The sequence below is a fragment of the Macaca mulatta genome, chromosome 13 (genome assembly GCF_049350105.2).
Source record: "Macaca mulatta isolate MMU2019108-1 chromosome 13, T2T-MMU8v2.0, whole genome shotgun sequence".
Lineage (NCBI taxonomy): Eukaryota > Metazoa > Chordata > Mammalia > Primates > Cercopithecidae > Macaca > Macaca mulatta.
Window position 1 is genome coordinate 21,915,615 of NC_133418.1, and position 24,193 is coordinate 21,939,807.

A 24,193-nucleotide genomic window follows, 5' to 3' on the forward strand; every position below is an offset into this window, starting at 1 on the left:
AATTCCACAAAACATGTTGAGAGGAAATGCACACCTTTCTGATCATCTTTACTTTTTGTACTTCTGAAAAGTTGAATTCCAATGGTGAGCTCAGTCTTAAAGAAGAGGGGAAAATTAGCCTACGTAGACATTGTAGCCATTGATCAAGGTCACACACACTAGAGCTAAATATATGCAGGGGTGTACCATATTCACAGAATGGAAGACAATACCGTAACAGGTTCTAATCTCAGACACATAGAATCTTAACACAGACACATAGAATCAAGGCAATTCTGATCAATATTTTATCAGGTTAGATAGCATGGAACAGACGCCAATATTTATATGAAAATGCAAGGAGCCAAGAGAAAAACACACTTTTGAAGAAGAAAACTCAGGTTGAAGGATTTACTCAACTGGATACCAAGACTCATAAGACAGTATAGTACTGGTGCAAGTACAGAAAAACAGACCAGTAGACCCTAATAGCCCAGAAATAAACACAGGTGTACAGACACTTAACTTATATAATAGAGGTGGTACTGCAGAGCAGTGGAGAAGGATAAACTTTTCAATAGCAGTGGGAAAAAAAACACAGAGAAAAATCCGTACCAGGTAGATTTTAGATCCAAATGTGAATGGAAAAGCTAAAAACTTCTAGAAGATAAAATAGGAGAATATCTCCTTTTCTCTGGGCAAGAAAATATTTCGTAAGCAGGACAAAAAAGTAAAAACTATAAAAGAAAAACACTAATAATTATGTCATCAAAAGACACCACTGAGCGAGTGAAAAGGCAAACAAGCCCTGGGGTGGCAAAGATAACTGCAACAAGCAAAACTGACCAAGGGCTTAGGACATAGTTTAAAGAATCCACAGAAATCAATACAAAGCTAAACCAATGTGGAGCAGTCAACCTCATCACAACAGAAAGTAAAATAGTGGCTGCCAGAGGCTGGTGGGAGGGGCAAACAGGGAGTTGTTAATGGGTATAGTGTCAGTTTTGCAAAACGAAAAATTTCTGGAGATTAGTTGCACAACAATGTGAATATACTTAACACTACTTAATTGCATACTTAAAATTGGATAAATTTTATGTTATGTGTATTTTATCACAAATAAAAATTTTAAAATAAATACAAAAACTGGGTAGCAAGAGACTTGGACATCATAAAAGAGGTTTGCCGTTGGCTATTAAAAGTATAAAATGGTACTCAAGAACATGATTCAGAAATACAGAAATTAGCCGGGTGCGGTGGCTCACGCCTGTAATCCCAGCACTTTGGGAGGCCGAGGCGGGCGGATCACAAGGTCAGGAGATCGAGACCACGGTGAAACCCCGTCTCTACTAAAAATACAAAAAATTAGCCGGGCGCGGTGGCGGGCGCCTGTAGTCCCAGCTACTCAGGAGGCTGAGGCAGGAGAATGGTGTAAACCCAGGAGGCGAAGCTTGCAGTGAGCCGAGATCGCGCCACTGCACTCCAGCCTGGGCGACAGAGCGAGACTCCGTCTCAAAAAAAAAAAAAAAAAAAAAAAAGAAATACAGAAATTAAAGCCACCATGAGATCCTGTTATATACCTACTAGTTGGCTAAAACTAAAAAGACTGTAACAATAACAAGGGTTGACAAGGATATGGAACAACTGGAATATCACATCCTGCCCATGAGTATGTAAAATGGTACAAGTGCACTGCAGCACTGATGGTATTATTCACTGAAGGTGAATACACACCTATAACCTATGATCCAATTCCACACAGAGATCTATATACAACAAAATCAAAGACATGTACAACTTTCCCTAACAGCATTGTTCATAACAGCCTCAAACTAGAAGCAAGAAGCACATCCATCAATGGGGGAGATCAATAAAATGTGGTACAATCATACAATGAAATGTAATACAACTTAAATTACAATTACAACTTGAAATACAACTTGTATTACAACTTGAAACTTGTAATACAAGAAACTGAAACTTGAATAACCCATTGCTACACACATGAATCTTACAAACATAATGTTGAGCAAAAGTAAAGTGCAAAAGGATGCATCATGCATAATTCAATTTAATTGTCAAAAACAGGCAAAACCAATCTAAGGTGTTATAAGACTAGACAGTGGCTAACTTTGGGGTAAGGAAGATAATAGTGATTGAGAGGGGCACATGGCAGAAGCAGAGACGGGTGTCATAAGTTGCAAGTGCTATACGGAATCTTGATCTACATGATAACGAAGAGATTTTTCTATGGTAGATAGCTCTTTGACCTGTGCACCTATGATGTGTAGACTTTTCTATGTATGTGTTTTTATTTACTACGGATCATCTAAAGCCAGGGCAGTCTTATAAAGGATGTAGTCAGGAATGACAGCTGTTGGAAAAAGATCAAGAAAGTTGAAAACTAAGAAAATGTCACAGGATCTGTATATGATTTTGTTTGTGACCTTTCTGTGAAAGTAGTTTAGTGGAGCGGTAAAATTTTTAACCAGTTGGGCACAAGCAGTGATGCACCGAAGCACTGAGCACAGAGTATTCTGAGAAATAACAGTGATGCTCAGTGTGTCAGAGAGGAAGGTAAATCTACTGAGTAGACCATAAGCTGATGGTTAAACTACAAAGAAGCCCATCAAGTGCAATAATGCTGCTAGATAAGCTAAGAGCTAGTCAGAATTGAAATTTTTCATGTATCTTCAAGATTAAAGCAAGTCACCCTTATAGATCTCACCAATGAGATCTTTTCACTGGAAAAAATACATATTCACGTACCTTCCTCCTCCCAAAAATAGAAGTCCAAGGGCCATGTGGTGGGCTAAGTGAAAACCATAGTTCATTTCACCACCCGTTTTCATATGTAAGAAGCGACAAAGCTGCAAAACCTTTAGGTTTCCCGAGCCAGCCATGACCATGGCGAGAGACAGCAGCACCACGCTCAGACAAGTTTCTAGGTTGTAAGGACCTGTCTGCAAGGTGAAGAGATGACATCACTGTAATGTTGTGTTATATTTCTTTCTTATCAGAACTAACTTAGCCATCATAAGAAGACTACAAGAGTTTGGAACTAAAAAAATAATCTGTAAATACAAATATTTTCCCCAATTATGTAAGTTCAACAGAGATAATTTCAAATACTGAATATCAGGAAGACAAAAATCACTTGGAATGTCACACCCAAAGGTAACTGGTGTTAACATTTTGGCTTTTTCTCTGAATTTTCCCTTTATCTACACATATTTTTTCCAAATGAAATGGAGATGTTACTCTACACAATATTTTTAACCTTTTAAATAACCTATTAGAAGCAAGCTTCACGCACAAAAAAGTGGGGGTTTTTTGGTGTTTTTTTTTTTTTTTGAGATAAGGTCTCTCACTTTGCCACCCAGACTGAAGTGTAGTGGCACAGTCTCAGCTCACTGCAGCCTCAACTTCTTGGGGTCAAAGGATCCACCTACCTCAGCCTCCCAAGTCGCTGGGACTACGTGTGTGTCACCACACCTGGCTAATTTTTTATTTTTTGTAGAGATGGGGTCTCCCTACGTTGCCCAGACTGATCTCAACCTCCTGGGCTCAAATGATCCTCCCTGCTTCAGCCTCTCAAAGTTGCTAGGATTATAGGAGTGAGCCACTGCACCCAGCCGCAAAAAATTCTTGTATAACGTAATTTTGGTAGCTCCACTGTATAAGAATGCATATATATGCCATAATCAAATTTAATTAACTACTTTTAGACGTTTTTGATGTTTCTAACTTTTCCATATTATACACAGTGTTGCATAAATCTATGTAGTTTTCACCAGGAAATAAAATATCTTAGTCTTGTCATCAGGGAAGCAATGCCTCAAAAGCAACTGAATCCTTACTAAGTACTAATATTTTTTTAAAAGGAAATTCCCAATATTTAATACTGAGACAGAATTACATGAGGTATGACAATCCATGAATATTATGGCCTTTCTTATTCTCTCGTCACAAGAACTAGATACCTGTGCGTCCTTCCAGTGTAATCATATTCTCACTAATATCCCAAAACAAAAATAAAAAGATGAGCTAATGGTTCTTCAAATCTCTCATTCTACATTCAAACAAACAGCAGCAATATCTGATAACACATAAGTAACTGGATTATCAGTAAATTTTTTTCAAGTTTAATTTTATTCCCAAGGAGAACGATAAAAATACTTACAACAGAAGCATTAGGTGCAGACAAATAAGTCATAAAATCTTTTGCAAATTTATGCTAGAAAAACAAAAGAAAAAATTCAAAGTTAAAAGAAGATCTTAAGGCTTTGTTAAAACAAAACAAAAAAAAAAGAATACAGTAAACTAAAATACTTCTTACCAAACAGTTAAATGCTGATAAGTTTTCTGAGCCAGCAAATCGAAAACCCAGAGACAAACAGGCTCCTGCAATTATGTAGACATGTGCTTGCCTGAAAACAGGTGACAAGAAATTTAAGTCATTATTTTACTTTAAAATTAACTTGAAATAAGTAACAATAAATATTCCAGTTCTCTAAGTTAGTTTACATCTTTCTGGGAATGATCAAGTGTGCCTCTACTCAGTCAGCAGATTTCTTTTTTTTTTTTTTCCAGATTTTTTTTTTTTCAGAAGCATCAGGTCACCCTTACTTGTGAAGTTTGCCCCTTGCCTACAGTTTCATATGCAGCAAAAACAATTTTTAAAATTGTTGCCAATTTGTTTTAATGGAGAGGATAAAAGAGAAATACATACAAGTTAAATCTCCAATATTACTTTTTGAGGGCAAGAGCTCTATACTTCAGAGAGCTTTAACCAACGTCATGAACATCTGATAAAAAATGGTTAGAAATGCCTGGGATTCAGAATTACTTAAATCAAGGACAATATGACTCCTACATAGTATATTTCAATTTATTTATCTGATAGATGCTAGGATAGATAATTTGCATTATACATCACTTACGACAAAGTTTCCAAATTCAAATCCTCTGAGCAAGGCAATTCGATTTCACTGAGAGAGATACTATTTTCTCTTATAATCTGTCAATATAGAAAGCAAGAATACTTAGATATCAACGTTCTCATTGCAAATATTTAATAATCTGAAGAATAACACACAGCTTATCATGGCTATATTTATATAAAGTAAGCTTTACCAAACCATTTCACTCAAAAGCCTGTATTTTAACCACATTGAACGCAATCAAATTTCAAATCTAAGATGGGCTAAGTAAGAATAATAATTAAGGCTGGGTGCGGCGGCTCACACCTGTAATCCCAGCACTTTGGGAAGCCTAGGCAGGCGGATCACCAGGTCAGGAGTTTGAGACCAATCTGACCAACACGATGAAACCCCGTCTCAACTAAAAATACAAAAATTAGCCAGGCGTGGTGGTGCACGCCTGTAATTCCAGCTACTCAGGAGGCTGAGGCAAGAGAATCGCTTGAACCAGGGAGGCGGAGGTTGCAGTGAGCAGAGATTGCACCACTGCACTCCAGCCTGGGCAATAGAGTGAGACTCCATCTCAAAAAAAAAAAAAGAAGAAGAATTAAATAGGGCTAAACAAATATAAACAGGAAGACGTTAGTATATTCTGAATCAATAACACTGTCATAATATTGCACACCAGTCAACTGAAATACAAAGATGATGGCTTTAGAATTGGGGCAGGGGTGAGGGGAAGAAGTGGGAAAAGAGAAATAGGAAAGAACTCTAATCAGATGTATTCTTCTTTACAGGAGGTTTCCAGCATTAAGCCAACATACCTACCACAGGTGAAGTTATTCACTAGGCTAATTACCCAAGCTAAGCTAAACTGTCAATGTGTTTATCAGCTATGTTACAACTATTGTTTAGAAAAGACATCCTTTTCCTTTTAGTATAGGTAATGAACAATTTATCAAAAAACATATACAGAATATCTAGCTGTAACAACCAAGAACAGATCTGATGCTTTTCTCCTAAAAGAAAAAAAGCCAAAAAAGACAAAGCTATATATTTGCTAAATATATGAATGCATTTCAGATTTATTCGTTTAATCTTTTGAGATTTCTTAGATTTCTTAACATTTCAGGATGTTTTCTTCAATACAACAATAAATATTGGCCGAACGCAGTGGCTCACATCTGTAATCCCAGCACTTTGGGAGGCCAAGGTAGGCAGATCACTTGAAGTCTACAGTTCGAGACCTGCCTGGCCAACATGGTGAAACCCCGTTTCTACTGAAAAAAAAAAAAAAAAAAAAATTAGCTGGGCCTGTAATCCCAGCTACTCAGGAGGCTGAGGCACGAGAATCGCTTGAGCCCAGTAAGTGGAGGTTGCAGGGAGCCTAGATCGCACCACTGCACTCCAGTCTGGGAAACAGAGTGAGACACTGTCTCAGTCAAAAATAAATAAATAAATAAAATAAAGTAAAAAAATATTCAGAAGGCACTTACAATACAGTCTTCTTAGGTACTGAATATCACCAAATCAAAGACTTAAAATATCTTTCCTCTTTTTTTTTTTTTCGCCTTGAGACAGGGTCTCCCTCTGTCACTGTACTCCCTCTGGAGCACAGTGGTGCAATCACAGCTCACTGCAGCCCTACCTCCCAGACCCAAGCAATCCTCCCATCTCAGCTTCCCAAGTAGCTAGGACTACAGGTGCACACCACCATGCTTGGCTAATTTTCGTATTTTTTTGTAGAGATGGGATCTCACTATATTGCCCAGGCTGGTCTTGAACTCCCAGGCTTAAGCAATCCACCCTCCTTGGCCTCCCCAAGTGCTAGGATTATAGGCGTGAGTCACCACACCCTATCTGTAAAGTTTTTTATGAAAGAAAAATTGCTATGAAGATGCTAGTTGTTATTTTACATATGCCCTAAGTTCAAACAGACAAGCGGTTTACAAAGCGACCTTTCATTAAAAAAAAAAAAAAAAATCCTCCTTTTAACGCTAGGTGGCTCACTACAAGGAACCCTGCTCCAGAATCCATGTAGCTCCAGATGAGAACCCAAAGAAAAGTGGAGGCTGATAGGAAATATCAAGGAGGAGAACTGTGAAATTGTTCTCTCTCCTATTTGTAGTATCCCTGTTGTAATAAAGATCAAATATAACATTATAAAGTCTGAAGTAAAAAAATTTAGTATAGATTATTCTATACTAAAAGTCCAAAAACCATATTTTCATAAAAACGAAAAACGACCACTGTTTTTTGTGGGTTTTTTGTTTGTTTGTTTGTTTGTTTGTTTTAAGTAGAGACAGGGTTTCGCCACATTGGCCAGGCTGGTCTCAAACTCCTGGCCTCAAGTGACGTGCCCACGTTGGCTTCCCAAAGTGCTGAGATTACAGGCATGAGCCACCACACCAGGCCACAAAAAAGACCACTCTCTGACATGAATTTATACTTTCCACTTTGGAATTACAGTTACTTGTATACGTGTTTAATCTCAGTAAGCCAAACCTAGTACATTTAATAAAGTTTTTTGAGAACACTCTACATGTCTGGTGTATCTTTAATGTATTACAGAACTTAGCATGTGCCTTGCATTTACAGAGGATTAATGAGTATGTGCTGAATGAAGGAGTGAAAGAAAAAGCATTTCATCCTACAATATACATTTTAAAGAGCACTTTCCAACCAACTAAAAGCTCTGACATCTGAATAGGCTAGCAGTTAAAATTATGGTAACAAATGAGCGAGTCATTTAAAACAATTCTTCCTCACCTCTTTCATATCAGTGATTAACAAAACTGGAAGAACTAAACAAATAAAAACAAACCTAGGAGTTCTACTTCCTCAAATAATAGATGAATAAACTCCTATCGGGTCCAACTCATACAACAAGTATAAACCCTAGACAAAATATAAAATCCAAACTATATGGCAGGAGTCAGTAAACTATTTCTAAAAGGGTCAAATAGTAAATATCAGCAACTACTGATCTATGCATTTGTAACAAAAAACTGCTACAGACAGTAAGTAAACAAATGGGCATGGCCATATTCCAATTAAATTTTCTTTCTAAAAATCAGGTGGGCTTAATTCACCAACTCCTGACTCAAGGCACTGGAGTGAGAACAAAAGCAAGCAGATTCTAAAGGGGAGAGTTGATTCATGGAAGAGAGGAACACCACTAGGTACATTTTCCTTTCCATGGTTTCCGAGTTCTGAAAGCAGGTCTGTCTGGGCCAAGAAAGATGACAAAAGCTACAATTAAAAGCTCACAACCTTCTTGGCCTTAACAACCAGGATACGGGAAAATACCACACCCATTGGGAGGTGAGGACAGAATACTACAAAGGAGACAGCCACAGAGACAGGGCCCCAAGCTCTGTGTATATAAATTCTGTGCAAATGTCTGCCTGATCCATGAACAATGTGTGCACAGGGCAGACTCCAACAGCCCACAGGATAAAGACGTGCACCGAGATTAGAGCTAGCAACCAAGAGAGAGTGACAATCTGATTCCAAGTAAATTAATTGGTTGCTTTAAAACAAAATGTATATATCTGGGTTTACTGTGCCTGAACTACAAACAACGTGGTTTAAGCTAACACACATTCTCCTGAGAATCTGGAACTTCAGTACATGCAAGGCAGAGGGTACCTTACCTACATGTCAGGTCCCAATTAAAAACTTGGGCACTGAGTCTCTGATGAGCTTCCCTGGTAGACAACCTCAACCTGTACCTCATATCATAATCAAAATTACTTTGAAATGAATTATGTAAGTATACATAAAAACTAAAACTTTGGAGGCTTTTAGAGAGAAGTAGAAGAGATTATCTTCATGATGGGGTTAGACAAATGGTTTTTTTATAGGAATAGAGAATAACTATAAAAGAAAAAACTGACAAATCAGATATTATTTAACATTGTAAAATCTTCTGCTCATCAAAACTATTTCTAAGAAAATGAATATGCAAGCCACAGACTGGGAGGGATATTTGCAAAAGAAATCTGACAAAGAACAGGTTTCCAGAATGCATAAAAAACTCCAGCAACGCAGTAATAAAAATACAAAATTTTTAAAAAAATAAGCAAAGGACATGCACAGACACTTCACAAAAAGAGAGATGGAGGACCAATAAACCAACGAAAAAGTTATCAACATCAATAGCCAGCAGAGAAATGCAAATTTAAACGAGATATCATTACATATTCATCAGCAGCACTAAAATTTAAGAAACTAACATCACTACATATCAGTGAGATGTGCAACAGCCAACACTCTCAAACACTGCTGGTCAATGTGTCAAATGGTACAGCCGCTTTGGGAAAAGATGTATTAGTTCTACCCTATGCCTCAGTCATTCCAACCCTACCTAACAGGGTCGCAAATGGAATACACAGGTTGAGGATCCCTAATCTGAAAATCCAAAATCCAAAACGCTCAAAATCCGAACCTTTTTGAACATTAACATGATGCCCAAAGGAAATGCTCATTGGAGTATTTCGGACGTCAGAGTTTCAGATTAGGGATGCTCAACCAGTAAGTATAATTTCAAGTATTCCAAAATTCAACAACGCTTCTGGTCCCAACCATTTCAGATAAGAAATACTCAATCTGTATCACCTAATAATAAAAACGAGAATGAACTAAATATACTCAATATCTTGAAAACGCTGAAAGAAGTCTTATACAAAAGGGTATATGCTATATGTGACTTCATTAATATAAAGTTCTACATCAGGAAATTAATACATTTTTGGGGAAAAACAAAATTCATATTGGTTACCCTGGGGGTAGGGGTGAACGCACAAAGGGGAAAGGGGCACAAGGGACAGAGGCTGGTTTCCACAGGCCTATGTGTTAGTCAAATCTTATTCAATAGGATACTTAAAATTGGTGCATTTCACAATATATAAATTTTATCTTAAAAGGAAAAAATGTAAATATCAATTACAGTATGGTACAATTTCAGGATGGAGTACATTACTGTTTGGAACTAACATTGAAATTCATCAAAAAATGTTGGATTAGGTAGAGGAACAGATAAGTGGATAAGTGATTAAACATGTTTATACCATAAAATATTATTGTAGAGTCTATTGGTGATGTGGATGTTCATATAAACTTCTTTCAACCTTTGAGATTTTTCTTCTGAAAATACTGAAAGAAACAATCTACATAAAGAAACTGAGACCACTGGGCATGGACAGTTGACTAAGGGCAGTGGTTAGTTACAATATTCAATTTTGAGTTTTTACCAAAAAAATCCGTTTATTTTTAACTAGTATACTTGGCTTATCGAATAAACATGATATAAAGTAATTAAAAGAGTTATTATATTAGGAGATCTAAAATTGTCATGAAGTAAAATAGCATCTTAGAAATGTGTATTTAGGCCAGGCATGGTGGCTCACACCTGTAATCCCAGCACTTTGGGAGGCCAAGGAGGGCGGATCACAAGGTCAGGATATCGAGACCATCCTGGCTAACATGGTGAAACCCTGTCTCTACTAAAAATACAAAAAATTAGCTGGACGTGGTGGCGGGCACCTGTAGTCCCAGCTACTCGGAGGCTGAGGCAGGAGAATGGCAGGAACCCGGGAGGCGGAGCTTGCAGTGAGCCGAGATCGCACCACTGCACTCCAGCCTGGGCAACGGAGTGACACTCCATCTCAAAAAAAAAAAATTAAAAGAAATGTGTATTTAATTATGATAAAAATATCAAGAACACTTTTTTAGAGTATTTTGGCAAACGTTTAGTTTTTTTCTTTCATTTTTTAACTGCCACACAACACTGATACTCATATTTAATTTTTAAAAACTACAATTTCTAGGGACCTGAGGCTAAAAGAGAAGACTGTGGTCTGTGCAGCACAGAATCTTAAAATGAAAGTTCTTAGGTCTTTAAGAAGTATCCTGATCATCAATATTGCCTTCATAAGAAAAAATATTTTACAGAATTTTGAAAAATCCCATAAGATATCATAATTTTATGCTACTAAAGATATGATATTCATTGTATGTACTTACTTGAGGAACATTGCTGTCAACCCACTTGGAATTTGGTAAAATATCATCCCACAAAATCAGGCATCGAGCAAGTGTCTTAAAAATGCAACAGAGATAAAATTAATTAGAGCAGGTAAAGTTCACAGACTTTATAACAATGATAATAACAAACAGAACAATTTAAGAATCAGTTCCCGACTGATGAGAATTTTGAAAAATAAGTATATGCAAATACAGGAAAAATAAGTATATGCAAATGCTTAGGGCACTAAGCATCAGTGCCCTAATGCTTACAGGCACTAATAAACCTATTGTAAGTCGAAAATACCTTAAGCTGAAAATACATTTAGGCCAGGCTCAGTGGCTCATGCCTGTAAACCTAGCACTTTGGGAGACCATGGCGGGCAGATCACTGAAGGTCAGGAGTTCGAGACCAGCCTGGCCAACATGGTGAAACCCCATCTCTACTAAAAATACAAAAATTAGCCGAGCATGGTGGCACATGCCAGTAGTCCCAGCTACTCAGGAGGCTGAGGCACAAGAATAGCTTGAACCCAGGCGGCGAAGGTTGCAGTGAGCCAAGATGGTGTCACTGCACTCCAGCCTGGGCAACAGAGTGAGACTCCATCTTATTAAAAAAAAAAGAAAAAAAAAAAAAGGAAAAAGAAAACACATTTAATACACCTTGCCTGCCAAACATCACAGCTCGACCTAGCCTATCTTAAACATGCTCCGAACACTCACATTAGCCTATAATTGAGTGAAATTACTATAAATTCTCAAAGTAAACTGTGGAGGATGGGTCGTTTACCCTCACGACTGCATGGCTGACTGGGAGCTGCAGCTTGCTGCCGTTACCCAACACCAGGAGAGCGTCATACCGCCAGGAGTACAAGAAAAAATTAAAATTCAAAATTGGAAATACAGTTTCTACTGAATGAGTACCACTTTCACACTATGGTTAAGTTAAAAATCCTAAGTTGGGAACCATCTGTAGTATCAACCTAAACTACTCATTAAAATAAAGATTTAAATTTTAACAAAGAAAAACTAAAATTGAGTTGAACATCATCAAAGTTTAGAGGGCTTGGGGGGTACTTTTTAAAACGTACTCTGGAAAAGAAAAAAAATCACAAAGGAAAGAATCATAGCTCTATCTACATCATAATTTAAAAGCTTCCATATGCTCATTTTAAACATCAGAAAAAAAAGAATTAGAGGGAAAATTTTAGACAATTAAGTCAAATTGTTATTTTCTTTAGATTCAACCTTAACAGTATTATTAAATCCCTGATAGTAATCCAAAAATGTAAAATAAAGCAGTAAAAAAGTCCTCATCATTTGTTGCTTTTTAGGAAGTTTTGAATGATAATGTGAGAAAGTGAAACATCACTCCAAGTATTATATATCAATGTGGTTACCTTTCTTGGGATTCCCAAAGTCCTATTTGCGAAATTTCAAATGAACACTGCCAATTAGATATGCATGACAAATTAAAAATAAAAGGCTCTCTTGTAAAGACATTTGTGTTTGCTATTTATTCATTTATTCATTCATTCATGGAGACCAGCCTATGTTGCCCAGGCTGGTCTCAAACTCCTGGGCTCAAGCAATCCTCCTGTCTCAACCTTCTGAAGTGCTGGGATTACAGGCATAAGCCACTGTGCCCGGCTTACAAGCTAAGTTTAAGAACCATAAACAGACTTCTCATGTTAACACAAATGAAAAATGACAAAGCATACCCTAAGCAAGAGAAATTCCGGCTTCACGAAGTCCAACAAATACATGGTGTCAGGGGCTCGCAGCCAATCCGCAATAGATCTGGTGGTGGAGGAAAACAGTAAGGGACACTGCTCAAGTAGAGAGCAAGACAATCAAGAATCTCAAGATCTGTTTCAAAACATTTCTTCCCACTCCACTACTGCTCTACACATTTTTCACAATACTTTACACCTTCTAACGTAATAGTTATTATAGATGTACATGTATGTCTTACTATAACATAAGCTCCATGAGGGCAGATATTTTTAGTTTTGCTCAATGAAATATCCCCAGTGCCAAGGAAGCACTGCCCTACACATTCATCCAAACAGTAAATGATAAATACCTATTTTTAAACACTTCGTTAATTCTGCACACATTTACTTTTTCTAAAGGGAAAAATGTAGAACACTGAAAAGTTCCTTGAATCTTAGAACTTTTTTTAATTAGTAGACTTAATACATGGCATAATGTCCTGTACTCAACTTACTCTTCTATGCAAAGTGTAAGCATAAATGCCAAAGGTCTACTTTCAAGCGTCAGCACTAATATAGCAAGTTGGGAAAGTAGATGGTTTGGTAATTACAAAAGCTCTTGAAGTAGGCAAAAACCATTGTTTTACAGGTAACCAAGATCAGACTAATGATAAGTACTTCTGACTTAACCAGTCCTCACAGCAATATGCTAAACTGATGAAAACAAACAGGGGCATTGTTTGGGTATTACTGACATCAACTACAAAACAGAAATGAACAGAAATTGAAAACTATATTGTCAAATACCATTAAAATAGCCAAATATATTATTTCTAGGTAAAATCTTTATAACTTCAAATATTGCAAGTTTTCCTCCAAAAACTTACAGTATTTGAAAGGAAAATCAGCTTAATCCAGTACAGGAGAAATAAACACATGAGATAACTGAATTTTACAACCAAGGTGAGAGAGGATATCACACTATCATGGCAGAAGGAAGGGTGGGTGGGTAGAAATACCTGTTATTGGTTTTCAAGTAGATCATAGCCAAAGCTAGAGTAGCACCTGGACAAGTCACATCCACATTTATGGTATCTCCCTCCTATTGAAAGAAGAGTTTATGCATGTAAAAGAGCTCTGAATTATTATAAAATTCCTCTGAATACTAGACTAGCTATGCTTAAAATTAACATATTTACCAGTGTTAGTATGAACACTAGTATTTCCCAATTAACTTCCTAGCTTCCAGACTTTTGATCTGTCACTTTGATGTGTACTTACTTTGATTTGATAACTTGGCGATTTATGTTTCTCCCTATGCATTCCTGTTTGAAAGCGCCTATGTCCTCCAACCATGTACTGATAGAGCTGCTCAGGCACATTGAGATCAGACATACCTATCAAATTGCTGCCATGCTGGAAAAGACGGTAACAGACAAGTCAAAAAAAATCTTATGGAGGAAGATCCACAACATATACCCATAACTATAAAAATGAATTAACTTACCTCAAAGCAGGTTATTTCAGGTTTTGGGTTTTTTTATTTCCAATTTAAAGCAAACATTAATCATGAGTTAATAAATCATGAGTTATTAATGTTTAATAATTCTCACAAAAGTTTTAATACATGAATGTTCAACTTTAAGTACTGTCTTAAAATACGTAAGAGCTTTAGAGTTAGTTACATTTAACAATAAAGAAAAATATTAGTTATATAATTGAAACCTGAACTGTAAATACCTGAATACTTTCATTATTGTACGTAAGAATTTTTCCAACAACAATAACTATGATAATGATAGTAATTTATTGAATGTATGCTCTGGGTCAGGTACTATTCTGTGTGTTTAACATGAATGAACAGCCATATCAAATAGCTACTATTAAAACCCCATTTTATAAATAAGGAAAGTGTGGCATAGAGGGATTAAGCCCAAGGTTATACAGCTATTATAGTAAGTTGCAGGGCTACATATAAAACATGGCCATCAACAATCCATGAAGCTGATCAAGCAATAGACAATAATGTAGTTAAATGACTTGACTCACTAGTTAGGACCAGAATTCAAGTTGCAATTCCTGTGTGATTACTTTTTTTTTTTGAGAGAGTCTCGCTCTGTCGCCCAGGCTGGAGTGCAGTGGCATGATCATGACTCACTGCAAGCTCCGCCTCCTGGATTCCCATCATTCTCCTGCCTCAGCCTCCCAAGTAGCTGGAACTACAGGTGCCCGCCACCATGCCTGGCTAATTTTTTTATATTTTTAGTAGAGACAGGGTTTCACTGTGTTAGCCAGGATGGTCTCGAACTCCTGACCTCGTGATCCACCCGCCTCGGCTTCCCAAAGTGCCTGGATTACAGGTGTGAGCCACCACACCCAGCCAATTCTTTTCCATTATACTACCAGCCTCTTTAGCTCATGTGCCAGTGTGAATTCAAGGCCCCAACAGATGGTCAACCACAGGGTGGATTTTCAGAACACACATGAGAAAAAATTCCTTCCACTATAACTTTTTTTTTCTTTTGAGATGGAGTCTCGCTCTTGTTGTCCAGGCTGGAGTGCAATGGTGCGATCTCGGCTCACCGCAACCTCTGCCTCCTGTGTTCAAGTGATTGTCCTGCCTCAGCCTCCTGAGTAGCTGGGATTACAGGCATGTGTCACCACACCCGGCTCATTTTGTATTTTTAGTAGAGACGGGGTTTCCCCATGTTGGTCAGGTTGGTCTCAAACTTCCGATCTCAGGTGACCTGACTGCCTTGGCCTTATAACTTTCTTTATATCATTTAGTTTGACCATAACAATGTATTGGTGGTTTTTTAAGGGGAACCACATTTCAAGTGAAACAATCATTTAATGAAATGTTTCTGGTAATTCTGTACACATCTCTTGGATGCAGTTAAAGACGGGTCAATCTGATATTGCATTCTGTCACAAGGAAGATGTTACTGGGAAACATTCTGGGATACACAGTGAACACCACCATGGCAAAAGGGGGTTAGGGTTTGTTTCAGGCAGCTACTATAGACTCTTAAGGCTCCCGATCATATACGTTTTCACTGTTTTCTGTTTTCAATCATAGTGGGCTGTCACTTATTCATTGTATGTCTTGAACACTTGGAAAAAAAAAAAAAACTTCATTCCCTTTAGTTTGTTCATGAACACTGTAAGTTGGAGGAAAATAAATCTTAAAGTCTCACTCTTGACCACAGTTTCTCTCCATTTGCAAATCTGGTACTTTGAAAAATATCCAAAAAGACAAGAGAGCTGGGCAGCAGATTAAGTCATAGTAAGGGACAGTATTCAGGTTTAGGTGTCAAGGTTATTTGTTTCAACATGTAGATGTCCTAACTGAAGCATGGGAAGGCACAGACTATGCTTACCCCCAAGCAGACCATGCCCAGGGCCAAGCCAGCAGCTAAGGAGTATGACTCTCTGTCAGTGCAGTATTCCATTTCAGGACCAGGAGGCCGTCCTGTAAAAAGAAAAGCGACACAGTTCAAACTAGCCTCTCAAAATCGCAACTCATAAAAATCTTAGAATTAACTTTCTAGCAAGTTGCACTGGCGATACGAATGGAATATAACTCCATTCAGAAAGTTATGACACTATGGTGTCCACAAATGTAGGTTTACCTACCTAAAAAAAAAAAAAAAGGGCCCAAAATAGTTTTTATTTTGCCAATTTAAGTCTTTATAAGCAATGATATTCAAATACTATGAAACTTTGAGTCTTACCAAAAAAAATTACCAAGTAATAGAAAACATTTTTAAAGGGAAGAGTATTCAAAAAAAAGTTTTATTTTTTTAAAAAACATCTCGGCTGGGTTTGCTGGCTCATGCCTGTAATCCCGGCACTTCGGGAGGCCGAGGCAGGTGGATCACTTGAGGTCAGGAGTTCGAGATCAGCCTGGCCAACATGGTGAAACCATGTCTCTACTAAAAATACAAAAATTAGCCAGGGTGGCAGGTGCCTATAATCCCAGCTACTCGGGAGGCTGAGGCAGGAGAATCACTTGAACCCGGGAGGCAGAGGTTGCAGTGAGCCGAAATCAGGTCACTGCACTCCAGTCTAGGCGACAGAGTGAGACAGCATCGCAACAACAGCTACAACAAAATATCTTACATTTTGCTTTCATTACTTTCAAATTCACTCATCACATGTGGCGAAACATGTTCAAATGATGATAATGAATAAGGAGGTCACTTGCTTATATTATTGTTGAATATTATGTTTCAACATTTATTTCGAGTCTATATAATAATGAGCCCTACTATGGCAGAATTTCTGTGCATTGATCTCAGAAGTCTGACTGGATATAAAATTCATACTTTTAAAAAGCATCCTATAACCCTAATGCTACCTTGTTGAAAATGACAAAATGTACTATGTATTAAAACCCTTCCCTCTGAAAAAAATTTTCACACTCCTGAAATTTTATCCCGATAGGAAAAAAATGCAATTAAAAAAAAAAAAGAAAAAAGGCTGGGCGTGGTGGCCCTTGCCTATAATCCCAGCACTTAGGGAGGCCAAGACAGGAGGATTACTTGAGGTCAGGAGTTTAAGACAAGTCTGGCCGACATGGAGAAATCTCATCTCTACTAAAACTACGAAAGTAGCCAGGCATGCCGGCAGACACATGTAATCCCAGCTACTTGGTAGGCTGAGGCATGAGAATTGCTTGAACCCTGGAGGCAGAGGCTGCAGTGAGCTGAGATCACGCCACTGCACTCCAGCCTGGGCGACAGAGCACGACTCTGTCTCAAAATAAATAAATAAATAAATAAATAAATAAATAAATAAATAAAATTAAAGAAAAAAAAATCACACAAAGGTAATCACTGTAATGTTTATACATAACAACAAAGGATTATTAAAACAATCTAAAAAGTTCTAAAAGTTAACCAAAAAAAGCATTTTACAGACCATCAACTCAATGAGTATTATACAAAATTTGTTTTAAAAACCACTTATAACAATGATCTATACAAACAGAATTTTTAATGTACATTCTGAGAGTAATCCTATAAAAAGGCACATACATATGAATTAAAGATGAAATCTTCTATATACAGTATGAAAGAAGTATGCCACAGCTGTGAGACTGTGCAGTGACATCATTAGACATCATCATCATAATCATGATGTAGCCAAAGAATGGTAAACTACTTTCCAGACGAACATGCTTTAACAACCAGTGTTGAATATTTTCTGAATAAGTGTTTTTCAGATCTCTAACTTATGCTACTATGTATTTTGATAGCAGAAACATTTCAACTTTGGGAATAATTTCATCTATCATTACAATAGACTAAATTATGGGTCCCGGTCTTCACTGGTTCTCTCTTAGGTTTCTATCAACACCACGAGAGAAACACACCCTCCAGCCTGGGTCCCAGAATAAGGCAGGTGAGGCAGAACAGCAGCAGAGCAGCCAGCTACACAGCTACAGCCTAAAGCAGAGCTGCCTGGGCCAATGTTATGCCTGTATGTATGAAGCATCACTGTGGCAATAGCTATCTGATACCATTATACTAAATAATACATCTTTAACAATATATTCAGAAATGCATATAGAAAAGATCTTGAATAGGACATACAAATATGTAACTAAATTTTTGAGCATATTAATAATGCCAATAACACTTCCATTAGGCAGAAAAAGACAACACATAATACAGATTTCCAAAAAGTTTGGACCGAGTAAGAAACAGAGACACTTCACTAAAGTGAGTGTGTGGACCTTACCATTTCCAGGTTCATCACCAACATACCCACCAGCATGTAAAGGAGGAAAGCAGGAGTCAATTACTCGACTTCTATTGGAAGTGCTGTATCCAACACAGTAAACACTGTGATGTGTATAGTTTAGTGTCTCTCAGGGACCAAAACAATCTACTCTTTGAGTTTTAAGTGCAGGCCACTGCTAGACATTGCTGGTATAGACATAGCAGGATAAACAGCATACTCATATATGATTAAAACCACAGGTACCTCATTAAATGTGACCACTGGAATTCAGTAATAAGCTAGCAAATAAATATGGAGGTTAATAACCTGAAGTTACATCAGCCTTGGATAACATTACTTAGAGATTTTTTTTTTAATTAGTACTAGATCATTCTTTGCTCACAAAAGCTACTATTGTCTTTCCTTAATTTTTATAATTTTACTATCATTTTTACTTGGATTTATGTGGAGTGGAAAGTGCATGCCTATGAAGATTCAGCACTATTAATCCCATACCTATCTCAGCCAACAGGACCTCTGCAGTATGTCTGTGAGCTGTCCCTTGATACACAAGGCCAATGCCAACCACTGCGGCCACTTGGACATTGTGAGGAACATCCAGCTCTGTGGATGTTGGGGGTAAGAGAGCAGGAATGTGAATGCTAAGAAGCCGAGTAATAGACATATCCATGGTGCCTAGTTTTGCAGCAGAAACACCAAGCAGCAGTCCAATGCTTGTCATTTCATGGCCCTAAGATAGAAACAAAACAAATATGTAGTTTAAAATAAAATACTGCCTGCCACTTTCAAGAAGTACTTTTATGTTGACAGGCACAATGAGAGGCACCGAGAATATAGTGGTAAACTAAACAAACATGGTCCTTGCTCTCATGGACCTAATGTCTTAATAGGAAAAAAAAGTGTTAAATTAAAAAATATAAACAAATATATTATTAAAAAGTAGTACAATAAGAAAGTACAAAGTATTATGAAAGAGTATTTTAAAAGAGCTTAATTTAGATTGGGAGGGACTAGAGGATTATTAGGGATGAAATCTCTAAAGATTATACAAAGAAATTTATATTATGACCTGAAGGATGAAAACAAATTAGCCAGGAACAGTAGCAGGAAAGGGGACACTCAAGTTTAGAAGGTGAGGAAGACTGTTTCAGGTAATAAAACAGCATATAAATGGTTCTGAGGTGATTCAGAAATAAACCCTCGCATTGACATCAACTGACCACAAGAGTGCCAAGACAATTCAATAGGTAAAGGGCAGTCTTCAAAAAACAGTGCTGGGACAAGTGGAAAGACACACGCAAAAGAATGAGGCTGGACTCAACACAATATAACAAGTGTTGGCAAAAATATGGAGAGACTGGAACTCTCATGTATAGCTGACAGGGTTGTAAAATGGTGCAGTCATTATGCAAAACAGTTTACAGTTCCTCAAAAAGTTAAACAGTTACCATATAACCCAGCAATTCCACTCCTAAGTATGTACCCAAGAGTAATGAAAACATACATCCGCACAACACGTATACAAATGTTCACAGCAATATTATTCGTAATAGCTAAAAAGTCCAAATAACCCAACTATCCATCAACTTATGAATAAATGTACATTCATAAAATAAAACATTTATTCAACAACAAAGAGGAATGAATTGCTGATAGATGGTACAACACGGATGAACCCTGAAATTACCAGGCTAAGTGAAAGAAGCCCATCCTAAAAGACCACATTTTGTATGACTCCATTTATACGAAAGGTATAGAAAAGTCAAACCCATAGAGATGGAGGATAAATGGTTGGCAGGAGCTGAAGTGAAGGTGGGGGTGGGGTGGAGGAATGGGGAGTGGGCACAAGAGGAATGCTAGTGGGTACAAGGTTCCTTTATGGGTGAAGAAAATGTTCTAAAATTAACAGCAGTGATGGATGCACAACTCTGTGAATATACTAAAAACCACTGCACTATACACTTTAAACAGTGAATTATATGGTATGTGAATTTTATATATTTATATAAATAAAGATTCCTTAAAAAAAAATAAGGCTGTGAAGTGAAAGAGTTTAGTTTGCCAGGGAGCTAAAATAGTCAATCTGTATGGTTAGAGCGTGGGGGAGCAAGAAGAAGAGTGGGGCTAGGTGTAGAGGCTTACGCCTATAATCCCAGCACTCTGGAAGCCCGAGGCAGGCAGATCACCTGAGGTCAGGAGTTCAAGACCAGCCTGGCCAACATGGTGAAACCCCGATTCCATCAAAAATACAAAAATTACCCAGGTGTGATAGTGCACACCTGTAACCCCAGCTACTTAGGAGGCTGAGGAAGGAGAATCACTTGAACGTCAGAGGCGGAGGTTGCAGTGAGATGAGATCTCACCACTGCACTCTAGCCTAGGTGACAGAGCAAGACTCCATCTCAAAAAAAAAAGAACAGTGGTAACAACTAGGGCTGCAGAAGTGAATAGGATCACACCAGCTCCTAGAATGTATATTAAGAGCAATGGTTGATCCCTCTTTCTCCTCTGGTGTTGGGAATGTTAACCTTGTTTTAAACCAGTTTCCCTTCACAGAAGTTCAGCCATTGTATGGGATCAGAATAAGGTCCTGGGGCAACTAAAGGTATCTGGCCAAGGGTACCTTGGTGTTATCCGAAGGACCCTAGACTGGCCCCCAGTCCCCGACAGCCTGTTCCGGTGTCGGACAAAGACTTCCAATCTTTCCTATCATGTTTTCCCTACTGCTTTTCTGAGAAATGTTACTTAGTTATGTGTCTCTTTGATAAATTGCTTCTTTTCATGGCAGGATGCTGGGTTATGCCTGATGAAGCTAAATAAACTGCCAGCCAAATGAACATTATAGACAAATAATATGCAGGAACCCCCTGGATTCATCTTAGTCTCAAGCTTATATAGAATTCAGACAGAGAAATCAAAGGCAGTCAACAAGGAGGGTCAAGGCTGAGTGCAGGTGAACGGGACGGTTCCTGCTGGCTTGATCCTCCCCTGGTCATGAATGGCGGCTGCGAGCACATCCACGACCAAGGCAAGCCTGAGAGATGCCTTGGACTCCAGGACGGCAGAGGGAAAGACTAAGGATGCGTTTTTCTCCCCTCTCTCTTTCTAAATGGGTAGCCTGCACTCCTCTCAAGTGCATCTTGAGACACTGGGACTCCTTCGATCCTCAGACTCTGAAGAAAAAATGCCTGGCATTTATCAGTACCAAGGCTTGGCCCAGCTAGAAGTTGGAAGATGGGCAGACCTAGTCAGCTGGGGAAAATATTAATTATAATACTATCCAATAGCTAGATCTCTTCTACCGCAGAGAAGGAAAATGGTCAAAAATCCCATATGTATAGGCCTTTTTTGCCCTGCGGGATAACCCCAAGCTCTGTCAGCAATGTAGAACAGACCCTGCACTTATAGCAGTGATATCCAGCAAGGCAGACTTAATCCAGACAGAGGGGAAAAAACAGTCTGTCTCCTTAGAGAAGGAGGCAGAGGCCCCTGCACCAGCCCAGGTCCCAGCTCCTCTTGGATCATCTTGTCCCCGTTATCCAGGCCCCCTTTTGACCCTCATCCTGTTAGAAGAGTTCTATCTGGATACGCTCCAGCATCACTTCTTCCTTTGCAGGAAATGCCTAGTGAATGTGGTCCTATCAAAGTACAAGTCCCCTTTTCTTCACAAGATTTGAGGCAGATAAAAGGAAATCTAGGAAAATTTTGTCGACCTTGATAGGTATATTGAAGCCTTTCAGAACCTTACTCAAGTGTTTGAGCTTTCATGGAAGGCTATCATGTTACTTCTCAACCAGACTTAGAGCTTCAGAGAAGCAGACGGCTTTACAGGTTGCTGAGACAATTGGAGATAAAATGTTTGCATCTTATTACGGCACCTACCAAAAAGGGGAAGAAATCAGGGAGCCCTTTCTGACAGTCAAACAGGCTGCACCCACCAAAGATCCTCAATGGGACTCAGCACTGCTCTAGGAAAGTGGCAGAGAAAACATTTTCAGGCATGCATACTGGAAGGTCTGAGAACTAGAGCCAAGTCTCTCAATTACATTAAGTTATCAACCATAAACCAAGGGTCTGAAGAGAACCCTTCTGTTTTCCTGGAAAAACTGAGACAGCCTTTAATTAAACACACATCTCTCTCCTGACTCTATAAAAGGACAGTTAATTTTGAAAGACAAGTTTATAACCCAAGCAGCCCCAGATATTAGAAGAATGCTGCAAAAACTTAGCTATTGGACCAGATAGTACCCTAGAGAATCTCCTGAAAGTCACCACCTTGGTCTTTTATAATCAGGACCATGAGGAAGCCCAAGAAAAAGGAAAAAAAGGAACGAAAAAAAGGCAGAGGCACTAATAGCTGCCATACAGGCATAAAAACCTCTGGATCCCCAAGGAGCTTCTCCTTCTATGACCAGCTGTTATCAGTGTGGGGGTACTAAAAGAGAGACTGCCCTCGATACCAGAAGCAGCCCCCACGGCCCTGTTCAATCTGTAAGGGAGACCACTGGAGGATAAACTGCCTCAGAGACGTCCGTCTCCAGGTTCAGAGCCGGCTTCTCAAATGGTCCAACAGGACTGCTGGGTCCCAGGGCTCCCCTCCCCAGCTCTGACAGCTCAGGCTGTATTATCATCCATGAGTCCTGGGTGATTCTGGAGGCCAAAGGGACTTAGACGATGGACTTCCTCCTCAATACCAGAGCAGCCATTCCTGTCCTCCTCTCCAAACCGGGCTTCCCCTCCTCCCTTAGCACGACTGTGAGGGGCATCTCAGGAAAGCCTCTGACCAGATATTTTTCTCAACCCCTTAGCTGTACCTAGGGAGACCTTTTGTTTACCTATGGCTTTTTAATCATACCTGAAAGCCCAACTCCTCTGAGGTAGGGATATTTTAGCTCACAAGGGAACCACCATCCTTATGGCTCCAGGACAGACTCTTTGCCTCCCTCTGGTAGAGACTGATATTAATCCAGAGGTTTGAGCAATTCAGGAAAAACTGGCTGAGCCACAACAGTCTCACCGGTCCAAATCCATCTCAGGGATCCCATCTTCTTCCCTAATCAAAGACAATATCCCCTAAAAACAGGAGCTAGGAAAGGGCTAGAAGCCATCATTAATAACCTAAGGATGCAGGGCCTTGTTAAACCCTGCAACAGTCCTTGTCCCCAATATCGGGAGTACAGAAACCCAACAGGGAATGGAGACTGGTCCAGGATCTCTACCTCCTTAATGAGTAATTGGTGTAATGAACCAATTTACGCAGTGGTTCCCAATCCCTATACTTTGTTAACTTAGATACCAGAGGAAACTAAATGGTTTGCATTCTTGGAATTAAAAGACGCTTTTTTCTGCATACCGTTATACCCCAACTCCCAAAACTTGTTTGCATTCAGGGATCCCTCCAACCAGACTACCCAGCTAACCTGGGTGGTGTTACCGCAGGGATTCCAAGACAGCCCCCACCTGTTTGGGCAGGCATTGTCAAAAGATCTCTCTGAGTTCTTTCAAACTCAAGTTAAAGTCTTAATATGTAGATGACACTCTCCTCTGTGCCCCAACTGAGGAAATTTCTCAGAAAGGCAGTAAGGCTCTTCATAAATTTCTAACTGACGGAGGACATAAAGTTTCAAAGTCCAAGGCTCAACTCCCTCAGACTTCAGTGAAGAACCTAGGCCTGGTCTTGTCAGAAGGGACCAGGGCACTGGGCAAGAAGAGAATTGGACCCACTTTCTCTTCCCCTCTCCCCAAGACCCTCAGCTAACTAAGGAGATTATCGGGCATTACTGGATTCTGCAGCCTATGGTC

The 24,193-nt window shown here is 38.8% G+C and overlaps 1 protein-coding gene across 6 annotated transcripts in view; it reads right to left on the reverse strand.

Moving 5' to 3' along the window:
• ANAPC1 (anaphase promoting complex subunit 1) overlaps window positions 1-24,193 on the reverse strand; it is a 119,679-nt gene that overhangs the window by 20,601 nt on the left and 74,885 nt on the right. For all 6 annotated transcript variants that reach the window (XM_077959001.1, XM_077958999.1, XM_028832303.2 and 3 more), the window contains 10 exons: window positions 18,887-19,121; window positions 16,024-16,115; window positions 13,925-14,059; window positions 13,663-13,745; window positions 12,650-12,728; window positions 10,929-11,003; window positions 4,923-4,999; window positions 4,319-4,409; window positions 4,163-4,216; window positions 2,749-2,942 (listed from right to left, as the gene is read on the reverse strand). In XM_077959001.1, the coding sequence (XP_077815127.1) occupies window positions 2,749-2,942; window positions 4,163-4,216; window positions 4,319-4,409; window positions 4,923-4,999; window positions 10,929-11,003; window positions 12,650-12,728; window positions 13,663-13,745; window positions 13,925-14,059; window positions 16,024-16,115; window positions 18,887-19,121 (1,115 nt within the window). The remainder of the gene's footprint in view (window positions 1-2,748; window positions 2,943-4,162; window positions 4,217-4,318; window positions 4,410-4,922; window positions 5,000-10,928; window positions 11,004-12,649; window positions 12,729-13,662; window positions 13,746-13,924; window positions 14,060-16,023; window positions 16,116-18,886; window positions 19,122-24,193) is intronic.